The 18,981-nt window shown below is 43.0% G+C and overlaps 1 protein-coding gene across 2 annotated transcripts in view; it reads right to left on the bottom strand.

The window, feature by feature from the left end:
* Positions 1 to 476: 476 nt before the first annotated feature.
* The window catches only part of LOC114656918 (neuronal calcium sensor 1), a 73,486-nt gene continuing 54,981 nt past the window's right edge, over positions 477 to 18,981 (bottom strand). For both annotated transcript variants that reach the window (XM_028808534.2, XM_051931962.1), the window contains exons 4-9: positions 13,726 to 13,864; positions 13,071 to 13,149; positions 11,269 to 11,357; positions 11,090 to 11,167; positions 10,588 to 10,707; positions 477 to 4,357 (exon numbers count right to left, since the gene is read on the bottom strand). In XM_028808534.2, the coding sequence (XP_028664367.1) occupies positions 10,609 to 10,707; positions 11,090 to 11,167; positions 11,269 to 11,357; positions 13,071 to 13,149; positions 13,726 to 13,864 (484 nt within the window). In that variant the 3' untranslated portion in view covers positions 477 to 4,357; positions 10,588 to 10,608. The remainder of the gene's footprint in view (positions 4,358 to 10,587; positions 10,708 to 11,089; positions 11,168 to 11,268; positions 11,358 to 13,070; positions 13,150 to 13,725; positions 13,865 to 18,981) is intronic.

Here is an 18,981-nt window from a genome sequence, read left to right as displayed (position 1 = left end):
TGTAAAACAAGGACTATGAGATTGAATTTAGTAAAAGAGCCACATAATACAAGCCCTGGAGGTAATTTAAGGTGGCGGGATGGCACTGTAAGTTTGAAGCCATAGGTATATGCCAACTGACAGGTAGGAGTATCCTGGCACATACAAAAACTGAATGGACTGCAGGGTTTGGTTAATCTAACATATGACTTTCTCCACCTTAATTTAAACAATTTAAATATAAAGTGCCATTCGTAGAACACACCATCATAAGGTGCTTTGCATGGCAAATAAGGATACTTTGGTAGCAACTGGTGTAAGACCACCAACCAAACCTGGCATTGACCCCAATACATTTGTTACCACTGGACATTACATTCTGAGCTGACAAAGACGGAGAGAAGCACGGATAAACAAGAACAACGCAATTGGAGGTTTACTTTTCTGCCATAACAGCACCTGTTATATGGAATTTGATTAGTGAAAAAAAAAATCACTGAAATAAAATATTCACTTTATGAGCATAAAATTGTGCCTCAGGTGATCGAGACAATTAACAGCCAACATGAGATTAATTTGATACACTAAAAATGAAACTAACATGTCATCTCATTTTCTAACCTGCCTAATCCAGAGCAGGGGTCTCAGGGGGGGAGTTGGAGGTCTTTGCTGGAGCCTAGTAAGCATAAAGCGGCACAAGGCTGGAACAAACATTCTATCTGTCGATGGGGAAATGTGAAAGCACAAGACGACAAACAAATACTGTTAATGGCGTTGTTGTACAAACTTGCAAAACTTTGCACAAACGTGACCAAACCGGTACAGGCAGGAAAGATTAAAAAAAAATGAAACACCGTGTATTAGGAGGGCACAGTGGTGCCTGCTGGATTTTGGTTCAAACCTATATGGGCTTCCTTACTGAGATGCTTTGCCTGTTTTTTGTCTCAATTGGGCCCGCTGAGAGACGAGGGGGAGCAACGCCAAAACCCTAAAGTGGATTAAGTGAGAACACAAGAAGAGACGCATGTCAAAATTTCTGCAAATTTCTCTACAGAAGTGGTTAATTTACTTTTAAAGCAAAATTGGCTCTTTCCTTACTCAATGTTAAATGCAGGCTGCACAAGGTATCTGTAGCCACATTATTCTTTAAATGATTTTTGGTTGTACTGTAATATGTTCAGGCCTTTATAATATTTAAATACTGCTTCAGTGTTAGGAAGTAAAAAACACACACAAATATTTAAAAGATTCCTGAATAATATGCAAACATTCTGGCAAATCAAGCAAACTCATGCCATAACTTATTCTGTAAATGTTGTAAACACCCAGAATGCCCAATTGTCGTATTTGTTTGCCGTAAGCTCACTACAACTGCGAGGTGTATTGAAATTGAAATTTTCAGGTGTCATCTTGGCATATGTAATGCATCCCATACATTAATTTGAAAAAGCCACATGAATTACCCCCAAACTTTACTCCAGTGTCCAAGGTAATGACCATTTCCTTATTTGTAAAGAATATTGTTAGATTGAGTAGCCATCGCTCTATAGCCGGCATTTGAGTTCCCTGTCCTGTTGGACCACACAATGATGTCCAGATTTGTCACTCCAAAAGATGCCAGGTTCTCAGAATTTAGGTACAAAACACCAAACCCCCAATTTACATAAAGTTACATTTTACAGCAGGCCCCAACCCCAGTATTCCACGTAAAGTTCTTTATGACACCATATAGCCTGGCACTCATTTTAAAATGTAACCTAATAATGTAGAAAATTCCAGAAATTTCATACTAAGGGAACACTAATGGGAATCATATCAAACGCCAAATTCTGCGTTAACCTGGACCAAATTTTTCTTAAGCTTGGAGAAGATATTTGGAATGAAAGCTGGTGGAACCTACTAGAAGAGCATGGAATGTTTTATAAGTGTCTTGATCATAAGGTAGTGAAATGCAGGCAACAGGATGACTTAAGCTACAGAGTGTTGAAAATAATGTTGTCTAAAAATGATCTGTAAGTGAAGTGATCACTCGACGCTGCCTGTCATCATCCGTGAACGTTTCTCTGCCTGGTGCTCTAATCATGCGGCAGGTCTGTTCTGTGCAAAGGACGTCGTAGAATCAGAAATGGAACAGAACAAGAAGACAACACGTCCGCGCTTTATTTCCTGCAGATAACATGTCAATGTGCCGGGTCCCTTAGTGGGAAGATCAGAGGTTCAAGCCCTACCTCCGAGCTCACTGCTTTATTCTGAGTGACTTGTCACCATCACTGAACACGGTGTTCACTATGAAAGGACCAGCTGTGTATAAAGTTTAACTGGAACAGTTAGAAGTGTTAAGGTTACATTGGCTTATCATTGATCAGCCCTGCTTATTTATCTTCTGTTTGCAATAGCCTGGCCAAAGTCACCTCAGCTGGCTGCTGCTAGGGGAGATTCAAGGGTCTCCTTGAGTGAAGGTTCCTCAGCTGTAGCCATTTAAGACTCCCTCCCTGGACATCCTCATTTACAAGATTGCATTTCAAAGGGGGAAACAGACCCTCCACTAAAATGGAGCAATTGTTAGCACTCCTGCCTCATAGCTCCACAGCTCTGGATTCACACCTCAGCCCAAGCGATGCCAGTGTGGCGTTTGTGTGGTTTCTCCACCTCTAAATAAGTCACCCGCCTACATCTAAATTGACATGTCAGGTTAAATATGTGAGTAAGTGTGGTTGTGAAGGGTCCCTGGTGATGGACTGGCACCCCATCTAGGGCTCATTCCCAACTTGAACTCAGTGCTACCACTTGAACTCGGAGCATGGTCAGAAAAAAAATCAATAAATAAATTGATGTGAATGTAAAAATGACGCCTTTCCAATGTATGTATTCTCATAATACTGTCTAGCCAGCAATGATGCCTGTTGCTGTGTCCACTGAAAACAGAAGTGACAAATGAGCAGCTATCATAAAAGCCAGGTGCTCTGAACTCCTATAGGGACGCCTATTGTCTTGTGGTATCCATGACCAGCAACCCCCCATAGCTAGCAAAAGGTATTATATTCAAATTCCAGCTAGTCGAAATGATAAAAAATATATAGTGCCTTTCAGTTTATGTATGACGCTGGATTGCTTTACATAGAAAGTACGGTGAGTGCCATTCTTCATCCTCAGGGGTTCAAAAGGTGAGGTGACTCTCTCTGGGTTATGCTGGCACATCGTTTAGGAATTTTCATGCTCACCAATGCCATTTTTCCCCAAAATTAAGCTTTAAGTCCTCTCTGAGTGGACAACCTGATAACTCTAGGGAAGCAATTGGGTAGTGTGGGGTGTTTTGTTAGGCAATCTGCCATTGAGAAATAGGCATGGCTGGTCCAACTAAGCTCGATGAACTGAACGTTCTCCAGTTCATTTATCTAATGTTCTTAAGACAGGGTAGCCAGTTCTCCTGGCTGCCATCACAGTGGTATGGAAAACAAGCAAGTGTCAAAAAGGCCATCACAAAAAATGAAAAAAGGCTCTTTGGGCAACCAAGCGGTACAGAAAAACAGAGAAAACAAACAGAAGCAGCACACTTGAGTAGCCAAGCAGTTCTCCTGAATAGCCATACCACCCACTGTCTGGGACATCATTTGTTCCGCTCTACACAGGGGGCGGTGGTTTGGTTCCAATGAATAAAGCATGCCAAACACACAAGTTTGCCTCCCACAAGTAGTCCACATACATACAAAAACGTGAGTGTGCGCGCACAAATATCAAATAAATACAGTCTTCTCTCTGCAACCACCTAGTAGCAGGCGCCATGTCAGGCGCGGGTGGCCAAAGACAGTGAGACACAAAACCTTTCTGCCCGCCCTAGTAGCTGGAACAAGCAGGGTGACGGCAAAGTATAGAAGAATAAATACGCTTAGAAAAGCCCTTTCCTCCACCTGAAGGCCACAGCCGTGCCGCGTGCCTCGTTTCAAACTTCCAGTCCATGGGTGACCGAGAACATTGTACAAGTCCAGAAAAAAGGTCAAGTGAAACCTTCCATTTCAGCTCCTTCCTCTTGTGAATGCTGAAAAAAAAGATTTCAGTAGAAAGTGAGTTTGTATTCCCCTAGGATTTGCCTCTCGCCACAAGGCTAGAGAGGGAAAGCAAATAAGAGATAAAGAGGACGAGGAGGAGGAAGGGCAAAACAAGTTCCTCATTCATTTGTCCCTCTGTGGAGAAGGCTCCATCCCATTAATGGCAGGACAGCGGTGAATGGGGATTGGCTAAATGAGACTATAGTTGATGCTGCACGGTGCTCATCGGCGAAACAAGACATCCCCATCTCACTCCCTTGGTCACAAGGAGTTGAGAGACACGCACATGGTTCTTCTGGCTGGACGGCACTGGACTGACCCACTCAGGGAATCTGCAAGGAAAAGAAGAGAAATGGACATGTTTATTTGGCTGGGTTACATCTGACAGAACGGTGCATGTCAAGTGAAGGGGCCGTGCAACAGTAAATCGGCCTGGTGTGAACGGGAGTGTGGGGTCTGCACTCATCTCTGTAGGGCCTTCAAAGCTGCCATTCCTGGTCTTCTCTCCCAGTCACTTTGATGGATGCCCTGGTTTTTGCAGACTGTGGATACTAGTGCCACGCACCTTCCTTTTTCTTAATAATCAACTTCAAAGTGCCTCTCTGCACTTTCAAAAACGGGCACCTTTCCACAACTTTGTCAATGACTTGTTAGATAGATAGATAGATAGATAGATAGATAGATAGATAGATAGATAGATAGATAGATAGATAGATAGATAGATAGATAGATAGATAGATCTTTATTTGTCCACAGGAATGTTTTTTTACAGGAGTTCTTTAAATATATCTATTCTCTATATATAATAAAATCCTAAGCCTAAAAGTGCAACCGTTACGTTTTTTATGTCACGTTTTTTGTCACGCTTTAAATTGGGCTTATTTTAAAACCTGCATATATATGTTTGGTATCATTCTTTTCAGAATTTATCGAACTTTAATGTGATGCTGTTAGATTTTCAGATTCTTATTCCATTTTTAAATTATAAACTAAAAAATATCAAGAATTTACGTCTTGTGAGAGGTGGCACGGTGGCGCAGTGGGTAGAGCTGCTGCCTCACAGTTGGGAGGTCTGGGGACCTGGGTTCGCTTCCCGGGTCCTCCCTGCGTGGAGTTTGCATGTTCTCCCCGTGTCTGCGTGGGTTTCCTCCGGGCGCTCCGGTTTCCTCCCACAGTCCAAAGACATGCAGGTTAGGTGGATTGGCGATTCTAAATTGGCGCTAGTGTGTGCTTGGTGTGTGGGTGTGTTTGTGTGTGTCCTGCGGTGGGTTGGCACCCTGCCCGGGATTGGTTCCTGCCTTGTGCCCTGTGTTGGCTGGGATTGGCTCCAGCAGACCCCCGTGACCCTGTGTATTCGGATTCAGCGGGATGGAAAATGGATGGATGGACGTCTTGTGAGATGGGACCTTGTGCCAAGAGATTTAACTATGCCTCGGGCCAGAAATAAAAGACAAAGAGTAGGACAGCTGCTGTACAGGCTTTTAAATTTTCGAAGCACCAAACAAGAAGATCATCATGTGGCGCAGCAAGCCGGCAGCCGATCGAGCAAAGAGGAGGTAAAAATAAACTACTTGTTTCCCATTGCATCACCGAGCGACTGCATCTCCTTGGGGTACGTTCAGCCCACCTCTTCACAATGTGAGCAGCAGAGACATGAAGTGGCTGAGATGCGAAGCAAGCAGGGGGGAACCCCCTAGTAAATATCCATCCATTTTCCAACCTGCTGAATCCGAACACAGGGTCACGGGGGTCTGCTGGAGCCAATCCCAGCCAACACAGGGCACAAGGCAGGAACCAATCCCGGGCAGGGTGCCAACCCACCGCAGGACACACACAAACACACCCACACACCAAGCACATACTAGGGCCAATTTAGAATCGCCAATCCACCTAACCTGCATGTCTTTGGACTGTGGGAGGAAACCGGAGCACCAGGAGGAAACCCACGCAGACACGGGGAGAACATGCAAACTCCACGCAGGGAGGACCCGGGAAGTGAACCCAGGTCCCCAGGTCTCCCAACTGCGAGGCAGCAGCGCTACCCACTGCGCCACCGTGCCGCCCCCTAGTAAATATATAAATGCATAAATACATAGATAGGTAAGTAAAACAAAAAAAAACATATTGCTGTTGTTTATGTTTAACTAATGTAAATTACTTTATAAAAATATTTTTTGGAAATTGTTAAGTATTGTGTGTAGATTAGTAGGGAAAATTTACATTACTTGCATTAAAATGCTAGGCTTTAGGTTTGGAATATGTGAAAACTATTAAAGAAAGTGCATTCTTTTTCTCTTTGCTGTTTATAGCCCTCTTCATGTTAGCATTTAAATCTGAACAGCTGACATCCAAAACCATTAGGTATATAATATTCATACATGATATAACAGGAGTATGTAGCATACAGTACATTCATGATAGAAAACATAAATATATGATGCATATTATACAGATGAGATACATACAAACACGGCATAAAATGCACATATTTACAGCCCTGATAAATGAAATATATACAATGCCTTCAGAAAGTATTCAACCTCCTTCACTTTTTAAATTTTTTTTTTTTGTTGTTGTTGCAGCCTGGTGGGTTAAATCATTTAAATTAATTTTTCCCTCATCAAACAACAGTCAATATCCCAGAATGTCAAAGTGAAAAAAAAAGGTTTTAGAAATTAAAAAAATATATATTAAAAATAAAAAAAACTGAAATAGTGCAATGACACAAGTATTCACCCCCTTTACTCATGACTTTACAGCCTTTTTCAGCCTAGAGCTTTCCATCGACACCGTTTTGTCTCACAAACCCTGCCACTGAAAAACAACCCCACAGCGCATCTCTCTCATTTAAAAATGTCCAAAATGTTTCCAGGGCAAGATCCAACCTGCGAACGCTGCAATCAAGCTCCGCACTCACTGGGTCACATGTTCTGGGCCTGCACCAAATTAACATCATTCTGGACCAAAATCTTTAAATGCCTTGGTGTCACAATCCATCCTAACCCATTAACAGCTGTGTTTGGTGGGCTCACAGAGGGGCTTAAAGTGGAGAAGAACAAACAAACTGTCATGACCTTTACTGCACTATTGGCACGTAGACTTATCTCGCTCAACTGGAAGAATCCTAACTCTCCTATTCTAAGTCAGTGGGTAACTGATGTTCTTTACTATTTGAAACTGGAAAAAATCAAATTCTCACTTGGATGATGTGTGCAGAACTTTTTCAAAACCTGACAGGATCTTATCAATAACATTTTAGAATAAGCTTTTAATTTGAAGAAGAAGGTTCTCGCCCCTCTTTTACTCCATTTATCTTTATTCATTTATTAATTTATCTATTGACTTATCTTTATTAGCATAAAGCTTTACACAGCTGGCCCAACTCTCTTTCTCAGGGGTGGGGGTTGATTTGTTTTGAACCTTTTTTTTTCTTGTAAAACTTGAGTTATGTGTATGGAATGTTATTTGATTTAATAAAAAAAAGAAAAAAAACAACCCCACAGCTTGATGCTGCCACCACCATTCTTCATTGCAGGAAAGGTGTTGCACAGGTGAGCAGTGGTTCGTGGTTTCCTCCTGACAGAATGCTAACCTTGGTTTCACCTGATTAGTGAAGCTCGTTTCTCACAGTCCTGTAGGTGCCTTTTTTAGCAAACTCCAACTTGCCTTCCATGTATCTTTTACTGAGGAGAGGCTTCTGTTTGGCAATTTCATCCTAAGACCCAGATCAGTGGACTGTTGCAGTGATGGTTGTCCTCCTGAAAGTTCCCCCATCTTCACACAGGTTCTCCGGCAATCAGCCAGATTGACCACTGGACACTTGGATTACTTGTCTGACTGAGGCCTTTCTCCCCTGATTGCTCAGCTTGGCCAGACAATCAGCTCTACTAAAAGTTGTGCTTGTTCCAAAAATCTTCTACTATTTAAGAATTATTATGGGAGGCTACGGTGCTCTACAATCCTCTTCGATGCTGCAGGATTTTTTGTAGCCTTCCCCAGACCTGACCTGTGTCGAAGTTCTGCAGTTGAATCCCTTTGACCTCATAAAAATTAGTTTGTGCGCAACAGTGTAACCTTTTATAGAGAGACGTGTGTCTTTTTGTAATTGTGTCCAATCGATTAATTAACTGGACTGACCACAGGTGGACTCCAAACAAGTTGTAAACATCTCAGGGATGCTCAATGGAATGGGAAATTTCAACTATCATAGCAAAGGATCTGAATAGTTCTTATATTTCAATTTTTTTATTTTTGAAATAAAAAAAGCACTTAATTTTAGAAAAAGAATGTTGCTTGATGTGGAGAAAAAATATAATGAAAATGATTTTAGGACAAAGCTGCAACATAGCAAAATGTGTAAAAAAGTGAAAGGGACGGAATCATTTCTGAATCCACAGTGTATATCTCAGAGTATATCTTATAACTCAGATTTGCTAAGGAGAAGTGTGCAGACCTGAATTTTTGCCCATGGAGCGTAGTGTGGATGTGTTGAGCCCCAGAGAAACTGCTCCTAATATGAATAGATTCACATGCACAAGAGAGAGGCTGGGGGGCATGCACTGATACAGCACGTTACCACACCCACCAATCCCAAATTAGGACCCGAGTGCAGCCATGCAGCAGGTGACACCTCAGCACCACATTAGTTTGAATGGAACAGAACAGTGTGAGGGTTTTACAGTGGCTGGAGTGCCAATCCTGCCACCAACCCTCAGGTTTTCTTTGAAAGTTGGGAAGACCTGCTTGCAGGTTAACATCATACCCAGGATGGAGGAACTGCAGGTTAAGAGCTTTGCTCAAGGGCGCAACGGAGTGGCATTTACAGGATTTGAGTGTTCAACAAGAAGTCTCTGAACACACACACTGTAGGTAAAAACGCAGAGAAAAAACTATGGTTGGGGCAAAAGAACTGTTTTCAATGTATTTACATATTTCAGGCATGCTTGAACAGGGTTTGACCACTGTGTGTGTGTGTGTGTCTGTCTCTATATCAAGATGCAAGTCTGCAGACAAAATAGCTCAAAACCAAATCACTCAATCTAGGTAAAACTTGGCACATTTGTTAACACTGATAACGGCAGAAGCCAGTTGATTTAAGCAAAATCATTCCAGTTGGCCACTGGTGTAAGTGGGAACAGGTGTAATAAATTTGAAATTAAATGTGCCAACTTTTTGAAGACATCTGAGCCTTTTTGAATAAATCGAGCATAAAGCAAGAGCCGTCTGTCCTCCTTATGGCCCACTCACAAACACACTCACATTAGGCCAGTTCCCCCAACCAGCACATCTTTGGGGATGTGAGAGGGGAAACTGGAATACCTGTGCGGGAAAGCCACACAGACGTGAGGAAAATGTATGAACTCCACATAGAAAACAGCCAGGCACAGGACCCGAGCCCAAACTGCTAAAGTCATGATGGGTATAAAGGTGATACATTTCCAAAGGCACTGCAGGCAGATGATTGTTGTTCTTTAAAGTGATTATTAGAAATTACCAGAGAATCAAGTAGTCACTTAAACCCCCATTTACAATTCTGGCAACCTCTGATGAGGATTCCTACAACACGGTGGAAGCAAAACTGTGCCCTTAAGGTCAGCCACCTGGACATTAGAAGAGATCATCCACCTGAGGCTAAGCGTTTTCAGGCCCAGCAAGTACTTGGAAGGGAGACCATCTAGGAAAAGCTTGGGCTACTACTGGAAGAGGTTTTGGTGAGGCTAGCAGGGGGCACTTACCCTGTGATCTGAAGGTGGATCCCAATGCAGTGATGGGGACACTGTGCTGTAAAAATGTTGCCGTCCTTCGACTGAGACATAAAGTCGAGGCCCTGACTCTCTGTGGTCATAAAAGATCCCTGGGCATCCTTCATAAAGAGTAGTGTGTTTCACCAATGTCCTGGTTAAATTGCCCACCATGGCCTAGTCATCCTGGCCCCCTAATCATCCCCTGTCTCTAATTGGCTCTCTCTCTCTCACAACTTCACCACCTAATAGCTAATGTATGGTGAGCGTACCAGTGCAAAAATGGCTGCCATCGCATCATCCAGGTGGATGCTGCACATTAGTGGTGGTTGAAGTGGCTCCCCACTCACTGAAGCACTTTGAGTGGTGAGAAGAGCACTATATAAATGGAAATAATAATAATAATTAAGTGCTGATTTCATGGTGTAAAGGGGCTTACGCTGTGTTTAGCAATTTAGAAATTACGAGAAAATCAACTAGTCACTTAAACCCCCATTTACAATTCTGACAACTGCTGATGAGGATTCCTACAACACAGTGGAAGCAAAACTGTGCCCTGATTTGTCGACATATGAGAATGGCTATTGAATTTAAATCTAAGAGTGGGATATTGTATACTGGAATTAACCTGCATACAGTATCTTCAGGTTGATACGTTATCTTCAGGGTGGCACCCTGGCTCAGTGGTTAGTGCACCAAGTACAGCATCTAGGCTTCTAATCTCAGTTCCCCATCAATGTACGCTTTGCATGTTTTCCCTGTGTCTGCATGGGTACTCCCACAATTCAGGTTAATTGCCAGGGGTCCCCCAGGAGACTTACCTCAACACTGCATCCAGACGACTACACCAAGCCGTCGTATAATGACAGCGCCTGAACAATTGAGGGGTCTGCCTTGGAGCCCTCCTGGAACTCCTGCAGCGTGAGCTTCCCATCGGCATTCTGAAAGAAAAGCACAAGAGTGTCGGGAGACATAGTTATTGGGGGCACAGCAGCACATTGACAATGGCACATGCTGACTGCCAGGGGAGTGAGGGCACACTTCAAGTCTCCTGTATCTCATACCCCTCCCAAAATACTACAGGTGCAGGAAAATAGATTTGTACAGGGACCCTGGGGGTGTCATCCTTCCCAGCTTCTGGTGCAAGTGTAGCACCAGACTGGCAGTATTGTGTTGTGTTTAAATTACACTAAAGCCATTTTTATCGATAGAGATGTAAAACTTTCGACATCTACTTGGCAACGGCAGAATTACATAAATGGAAAACAAAGTTCTCCCACTTTAGAATTTTGGCACCTCAAGACAAGCAGATCCCAGCCTCACCTTGTCCATCATAGCAAAAATCCGATCTACTCGTTTTTCTGGTGTGTTCTCTTCCTCGGGTAGCTCCACGGTATTGCCCTGCAATGAGCACAAAAATAAATACTAGTATGCAGACCTTCACAGGCTGGCATTTCCAAACATAAAAAAAAAATCAGAAGGGAGATGTAAACCAAGCTTACCACCATCTGATAAATAGCATCCACAATGTTGAGCATCTCATCTCGGGTTATGTAGCCATCATTATCCAGGTCGTAAAGTTTGAACGCCCCTACAAGAGAGGTGACACACCGAGACGTCGGTCAAGTCATTTACATTTATTTGGCCAAAGCCTTTATCCAAAGCAACTTACAACATTTGAGACACAATTGGTTATATTTCTTTTGCACAGACGAGTGGAGTGACTTGCTCAGGGTCACACATTGCCAGTGGTGAGATTTGAACCCACAGCCTCAGGGTTAAAGGCCCAAAGTCTTAACCACTAAACCACACTGCCCGATAGATTACTTGTAGTTCCCAGTCTTGTGTTGTACTCAGGGCTGACGCCACCATGAAGGTGAAGTAGGCATTCACCTAGGGCACAGATCAAAAGGTAGGTGGGGGGGGGGGGCAGACGCATGGGTTAGCTACCAAGCAGTCAGCTGGTACACTAATAAGCCTGGCCTTGGTACAGAGTAATGGGGATTGTGGAAGAGAGGAGAAAAAGAGAGTGCAGGCCGGGTGGAATGGGTGGAGAAGAGTGTCAGGAGTGATTTGTGATAGACGGGTATCAGCAAGAGTCAAAGGTAAGGTCTACAGGACGGTAGTGAGACCAGCTATGTTATATGGGTTGGACATGGTGGCACAGGAGACACAGCTGGAGTTGGCAGAGTTAAAGATGTTAAGATTTGCATTGCTAGGGATCTGCACTGGCAATTGGAAGGTTGCCGGTTCGATTCCCATAAAACGCCAAAAGGGACTCTGCTCTGTTGGGCCCTTGAGCAAGGCTCTTAACCTGCAATTGCTAAGCACTTTAAGTAGTGAGAAAAGCGCTATATAAATGCAAAGAATTATTATTATTATTGGGTGTGACGAGGATGGACAGGATTAGAAGTGAGGACATTAGAGGGTCAGCTCAAGTTGGACGGTTGGGAGACAAAGTCAGAGAGGCGAGATTGTGTTGGTTTGGACATGTGCAGAGGAGAGATGCTGAGTATATTGGGTGAAGGATGCTAAGGATGGAGCTACCAGGGAAGAGGAAAAGAAGAAGGCCTGAGAGAAGGTTTATGGATGTGGCGAAAGAGGACATGCAAGTGATGGGTGTAACAGAACAAGATGCATAGGACAGAAAGATATGGAAGAAGGTGATCCGCTGTGGCAACCCCTAACGGGAGCAGCTGAAAGAAGGAGAAGAAGGGCACAAAATAACCTAGCACCAGCATTGGTTGTAGTGCACTTATATATGAGATCATCTGTCTACATAAAAGGTGTCAGAAGAGCACACTAGTGAGTTCTGTTGTTTCATGGATCCACATTTCTGGTTTCAAATCCCACTTTGTTTATATGGATTTGAAATGTTCTCTCCATGTCCGTGTGGGTTTTCCTCCCACTTTCTTAAAGACATACATATTAAGTTAATAACATATTCAAAAATGGTTTCAGAATGTTATAGTGTTGTTAACTAGCTCAGTGTGAGTGTGTGTATGCCCTGGAATGGACTGGCACCACACCCTGGGTTAGTTCCTTCCTTTCACGCAGTGCTGCTGAGATTGGCACCACACCCCAATAACCCTGAACCAGATTAAGAATGTTGTTATTTGTGAATTAGCCTCCCCTGGGATGGACGAGCATCCCGATCCACATTTGACTCTTGGCTTACACCCAATGCTGTTGGCAAATTGCAACCCTGACAAGGAAAAACGGGATAGAAAATAAATGAATGGTTGTACTGTTGAATAAATATCTGTGGCAGGAAACAATGGCCGACTGAATTGCATGTACTCACATCGCAGCTTCTCATCCAGCGTGCCTCGTGAAGTCACTGAAAGCGCCTGGATAAACTCAGAGAACTCAATCTGTCCGTCCTAGACAGCAAAAAAAAAAAAACAAAACACATGAGCTCTTCTGCAGGGATGACACCAGAGTGGCAGGAGAGCCTGCCAGGCCCACAGTGCCAGCCTTCAAGGCCAATGTGAGCTGGAAAAAGGCTTCATTGAACACACAGGCCTCAGCATATTAATAACAAGTCTCTGCCAGATGGGAATTATAAGCAGATAATTAAAAGCAACAATTTAAGATGAATAAGGGGCACCAAAGATGTCAACTACCAGCACCATCTGCAGACTGAAGGCGAACTAGAGAGAACGAAAAAACAGACAGTAGCAGCGTCCCATAGAAGCATGCAACCCAGGAAATGGGAGCAGAAGGCTGACAATACATTCATGAACCTCCAGAAACGTGGCAGGTAATTCATGAAGAGGCTCCATGACGTCATCTGAGGACAGCTTGTGCAGGCCGTAAATAAATAATGAAAACCCAAACCAAACTTGTAAGCACCATGTTTCTGAAAACAAAAATCGATCCCTCCATCTAGTGCACTTTTGCTAACCTTTGAGCGACGCCCTTCAACAAACATGGCGTCCCGGCCACAATACTCTCACCTTGTTCTCATCAAACACATTGAAGACAAATGTGGCAAATTTGGTGGGGTCTCCAAATGGGAAGAACTGCTTGTAAATCTTCTGGAAGCCCGCTGAATCTAGTTGACCGCTTGGGCAGTCCTTGATGAAGCCTTTATACCTGTGGGGGGGGGGGGGGGGGACAAACATTTATTATAGAGTTCAACCCAACTTGCAAAAAGTCAGTCTGCGCCCCTTAATCCTCTGCACTTTGTGTAGCACCTTTCATTGTAACCCACTGGCAAAGCACTTTTAAAGAATGAGAAAACTTTATATAATTCCTTTCATTGTGAAGCGCGTTTCAGTGTGTGCTGCATAGATCATCCATCCATCCATCATCCAACCCGCTATATCCTAACTACAGGGTCACGGGGGTCTGCTGGAGCCAATCTCAGCCAACACAGGGCGCAAGGCAGGAAACAAACCCCCCGGCAGGGTGCCAGCCCACCGCAGTGCATAGATCAGGTAGCAGCAAACAATTAGCACTTAGAGTTGAAGTCAGAAGTTTACGTGCACTTGGGGTGAATTCTTTAAAAGTCACTTAATAAGCCCTCCACAGATTTTATACTAACAAACTATACATTTGGCAAAACATTTAAGACATTTACATTATGCAGTCATTTTTTCCAACAATGTTCATAGGCAGATTATTTCACTTTTTATTGGCTATACCATAATTCCAATGGGTCACAAGTTTACACACACTTTGGTAATTAATATTAATCAATTTATAGACTTTTTCCAAAAGTGCTTTTGACAGCCAGGAAATCTCTAATCATCTAAACAGGGTGCTACATGGAGAATATTCAAAACCTGCCAAGACCATGCTCAGGCCGAGATTCGAAATGGGCCCTCATTAGAGCTGCTTTGCTGGGCTGAATGGCGTGTTCTTGTCAAAATTGTTCTGATGTTAAATCTTTAATCATCTACACTGTCAATAATGCCTTGCATATGGAAGGCCATTTCAATATGGATTAATTAAGTGCTTTAAATTGTAGGTCTGTCTCTTATATTCTCATTTTCTAATATGAGTGCCAGGTTATACCCTGCAAATATCAGGAGCAAAGCATCTGTAGTACTAGGTTGTCGTACCGTGTTAGCCATTATGAATGTAGAGAAAAGCCAAGCAAAATGACACCTTTTATTGGTTAACTAAAAAGATTACAATATGCAAACTTTCGAGGCTACTCAGGCCCCTTCTTCAGGCAAGATGGAGCAAAGCATAAATCCAAGCCCTAGATGGGGAGCCAGTCCACTACTGGGACAATGTAGAGACACCAGTGACCCTAAGAGGCTGATCTTTGGGATGTGGGAAGAAAATCACAAAGGCACATGAAGAACTTGCAGACTTCTGGCTGGTATTCAAACCCAGGACTCTGAAGCTGTGAAACCACCACTGATCATCTTTACTTGTGAAGGCCATTTCAAAGTGATTGAAGTGGATGACAGAAGATTCACCAAGTAACTTTTAACTTATAAGAACTTTGAAATGTCATTCCTCAACCACTCATTGGATCTCGAAGACACAGCTGATAAACAAAAACCGAGCCACCTTGTAGTTGACCAGCGCCACACAGAGTAGACACTTGTCATGAGACACACACACGCCTAGATGGTGAGTGTGCAATGCTAAAATGGCCACTTGGTCATATTAGCCACATTTTAACAACACTGCTAAGACTGGGCTTTTTCATTTAAGAAACATAGTTTGAGTTCAGTCTTTTTATAGCATTACAAAATGTTGAAAAACTAGCATGTTTGTGTTTTTAACAGACTTGATTATTGTAACGTGCAGAAATCAGTCATCACTTTTTGAAAATGACACAGCAGGAATTTCAAGAAAAACTACTAATAATAATTTATTACATTTATATAGCACTTTTCTCAGTACTCAAAGCGCTATCCACACAAGGAGGAACCAGGAGTCGAACCCACAATCTTCCACAGTCTCCTTACTGCAAAGCAGCAGCACTACCACTGCGCCACCTGTGAGGACAAAACAAAATCCAAACATATTTCCACGGTGTCTTTTATAACTGATTTTATACCCCTGATTTTTCCACAGGGGTCTGTGATAGGGCCACTGCTATTTTTAATGCAGTATATATAAATTATTTAGATAGGAATATAAGTAACAAACTGGTTAAGTTTGCAGAGGATACCAAGATAGGTGGATTAGCAGATAATTTGGAATCCGTTATATCATCACAGAAGGACATGGACAGCAGACAGGCTTTTGCAGATGAAATTTAGCAGGTGGTCGGAAAATCGAGAGTCGACCTTATGAGAAGGATTTTGGAGTCGTAGTGGACTCTAAGCTATCGACTTCCCCACAGTGTTCAGAAGCCATTACAGAATGTCAGGTTATATAGCGTCTTGATCTGTAGAGTACAAGTCACAGGAGGTGATGCTGAAGCTTAATAACACACTAGAAAAGGTCCAGAGAAGAACACCTGGGCTGATTCCAGAGCTACAGGGGTTGAATTATGAAGAAAGATTAAAAGAGCTGAGCCTTTACAATTTAAGCAAAAGAATAGATAAAGGAGACCTGATTGAAGTGTTTAAAATTATGAAGGGAATTAGTGCAGTGGATAGAGACTGTTATTTTAAAATGAGTTCATCAAGAACACGGGGACACAGTTGGAAACTTGTGAAGGGTAAATTTTGCACAAACATTAGGAAGTTTTTCTTTACACAGAGAACAACAGATACTTGGAAGAAGCGACCAAGTAGTGTGGTAGACATTAAGACCTTAGGGACTTTCAAAACTTGACTTGATGTTTTTTTGGAAGCATTAAGTAGATAGGACTGGCGAGCTTTGTTGGGCTGAATGGCCTGTTCTCGTTTAGATTGCTCTAAATTTCTAATACAGTCAGTCATTATCCAACCCGCTATATCCTAACACAGGGTCATGGGGGTCTGCTGGAGCCAACCCCAGCCAATAATAATAATAATTCATTACATTTATATAGCGCTTTTCTCAGTACTCAAAGTGCTATCCACACAGGGAGGAACCAAACCCACAATCTTCCACAGTCTCCTTACTGCAAAGCAGTAACCCCGGGCAGGGTGCCAGGCCACCGCAGTGTTCTAATACAGAGGTGGGCAAAAGTAGGTTTACAGTTGTTTGTATGGAAAAAAGACATTCAGGGTATGATTTGTACACTCAGGCACACGATAATAATAAGAAGAAATAATACAAATAAATAATGCAAAATAATTAATAAATAAATAAAGAATACAAGAACAAACTCACAACTGAAACTTACTTTTGCCCACCCCTGTACATTTGATTTTCTATAATAAGGCTGTCAACTATTTTGCCCCTTCCTTCATTTCATTGCAGTTACTGACTTTCACTGCACCAGAGAGCCTCTGTGTCCGTCGCTATTCAGGGAGTGGATGTGGAGGTGGTGCACTCCTACCAGCACAAGGGGGTCCACATCAATGACAGATTGGACTGGTCGCGGAACACGGAGGAGCTATGGACGAAAGGGCAGAGCAGACTCTTTTTCCTTAGGAAACTGCGTTCATCACCAAATAACGCGTCCAAAGAAAAATACTCCCTGAGTAAGTTACTTACACAATGCTAGCACCTCTGTTTAAACTAACACTGCCTGTTCTAGAAGGGTCAACGCCCCTCCTGTCCAGCCTGCACCCCGTCTTACTTATTCTGTCTTCCCAGTTCCTCTCCTCTATCCCACTCCTCATTTTCACACCATCTTCCAGCACCTCAACAGCGCCACTTCTCTTTGCCGTTTTGTTTTTCAGTGGTGGATGCTTAAGGTGTCATTACAATTAAGCACACTGGGTGGGGCTGTGTGACCGAGTGTATTACTGGACCAATCCCATTTTCAACGCAGACTCCCAGTAGGTGTCACCCAAGAATAGCTGATTCCATTTTTTTTTTTTCCGACGGATGAATAAAAGTGGCAAAGTGTTCAGAGCTAAGCCACGGAAGAACTATTTTTGGATCCAAAAAGAACGATCCAAATGAAAGGTCCAGAAAGAACCTTTTTTTTTTCATTTTGATCCAGTGAGAAGTCAAGCAAAATGACACCTTTTATTGGCTAACTAAAAAGATTACAATATGAAGGTTCCTTAAATAAGAGATAGAATAAACAGATGATCAGTGGATTCCTGATTTTCAAATTTTAGGATTTCTTGACTTGTCAGTATCCTGCAAACATTTTCGTTTTGCCTTTATATCAGGAACCTTGCCAAAACCCTAAGAATCCCTCCCAGAAATAAATACTGTAGTTCTTTGTCAAGCAATCGTTTACGAGGAATCACACAACCCACTAAAGTGCATTTACAGAGCCGTTATTTTTAAGAGTGCAGTACTCAATTTGAACTCCAGCTTAGACCCCAACCACCAGGGTGGAGATCCTTTCACTTAAGCGTTTGTGATGGCGCCGAGTGGTCACATAGGTAACAGGAGTGAAACTGACACGTACATTAAGGCCAAATACAGACCCTGACCCTGCGTTTGTCCTTAGGGAGTCACATCACTGTCGTCTTTATAGGAGGCTGCATGATAAGGGATGTAACGTTCTCTGTTTAGACAGCAGATTCCAGGACAGCCATAGGACAAGACTCCCCTTTCCTAACTGCTTTTCAGTTTTTGCCGCCCACTTTGCTCCCAGTTATAACCCCTGTTTTCTCAGTAGCTCTCCGTGTGTCTTTTTAGTAAATCATTTCACCTTGATCGCTGTAGGTGGCGCTGTGTGTCGAAGTAGGTAAGGGGTGTGAAAAGAGCAAGCCCCCAATTCAGGCCTCAAGGTCGCCGTTTTACGAGTCTAAACGACCGTGTGTGAAAGTGAGTGTGCCCGTGACGGACTGGTGCCGTGACCCTGACTTAGATAAAGCATCTCTGACAATAAATACATGAGTGTGTCATTGAGAGGGCGGTGATGTGACTGGTGCCAAACCATTAACCTCGCCATTTAGATACCAGCTCCCAGTTCCTTCACTGTAATAAGCTCCTCTACCTTGATTATCACCCATGAATCTCGTATTAGAAACAACCCAGCAAAAGATGGGGATGAATTCTGCACCTTCAGATCCTATTGCTTAAAGACTCTGAAGTCACATTATTATCATGGCCTTCCACAAAGGGAAGTTAAAAATAGACACCGGAATAAAGCGCGCGGGCCCTTTGTTAAGCCCGCTCCCCCGCTGCTCTCCAATTTCAGCATCGAGAAGACGCCTTCACACAGCCGGCTAACGACTCTATTA

Source organism: Erpetoichthys calabaricus, chromosome 9 (genome assembly GCF_900747795.2).
Source record: "Erpetoichthys calabaricus chromosome 9, fErpCal1.3, whole genome shotgun sequence".
Taxonomy (NCBI): domain Eukaryota; kingdom Metazoa; phylum Chordata; class Cladistia; order Polypteriformes; family Polypteridae; genus Erpetoichthys; species Erpetoichthys calabaricus.
The sequence above is the reverse complement of the archived record's forward strand: the minus strand, read 5'-3'. Positions and strand labels throughout refer to the sequence as shown.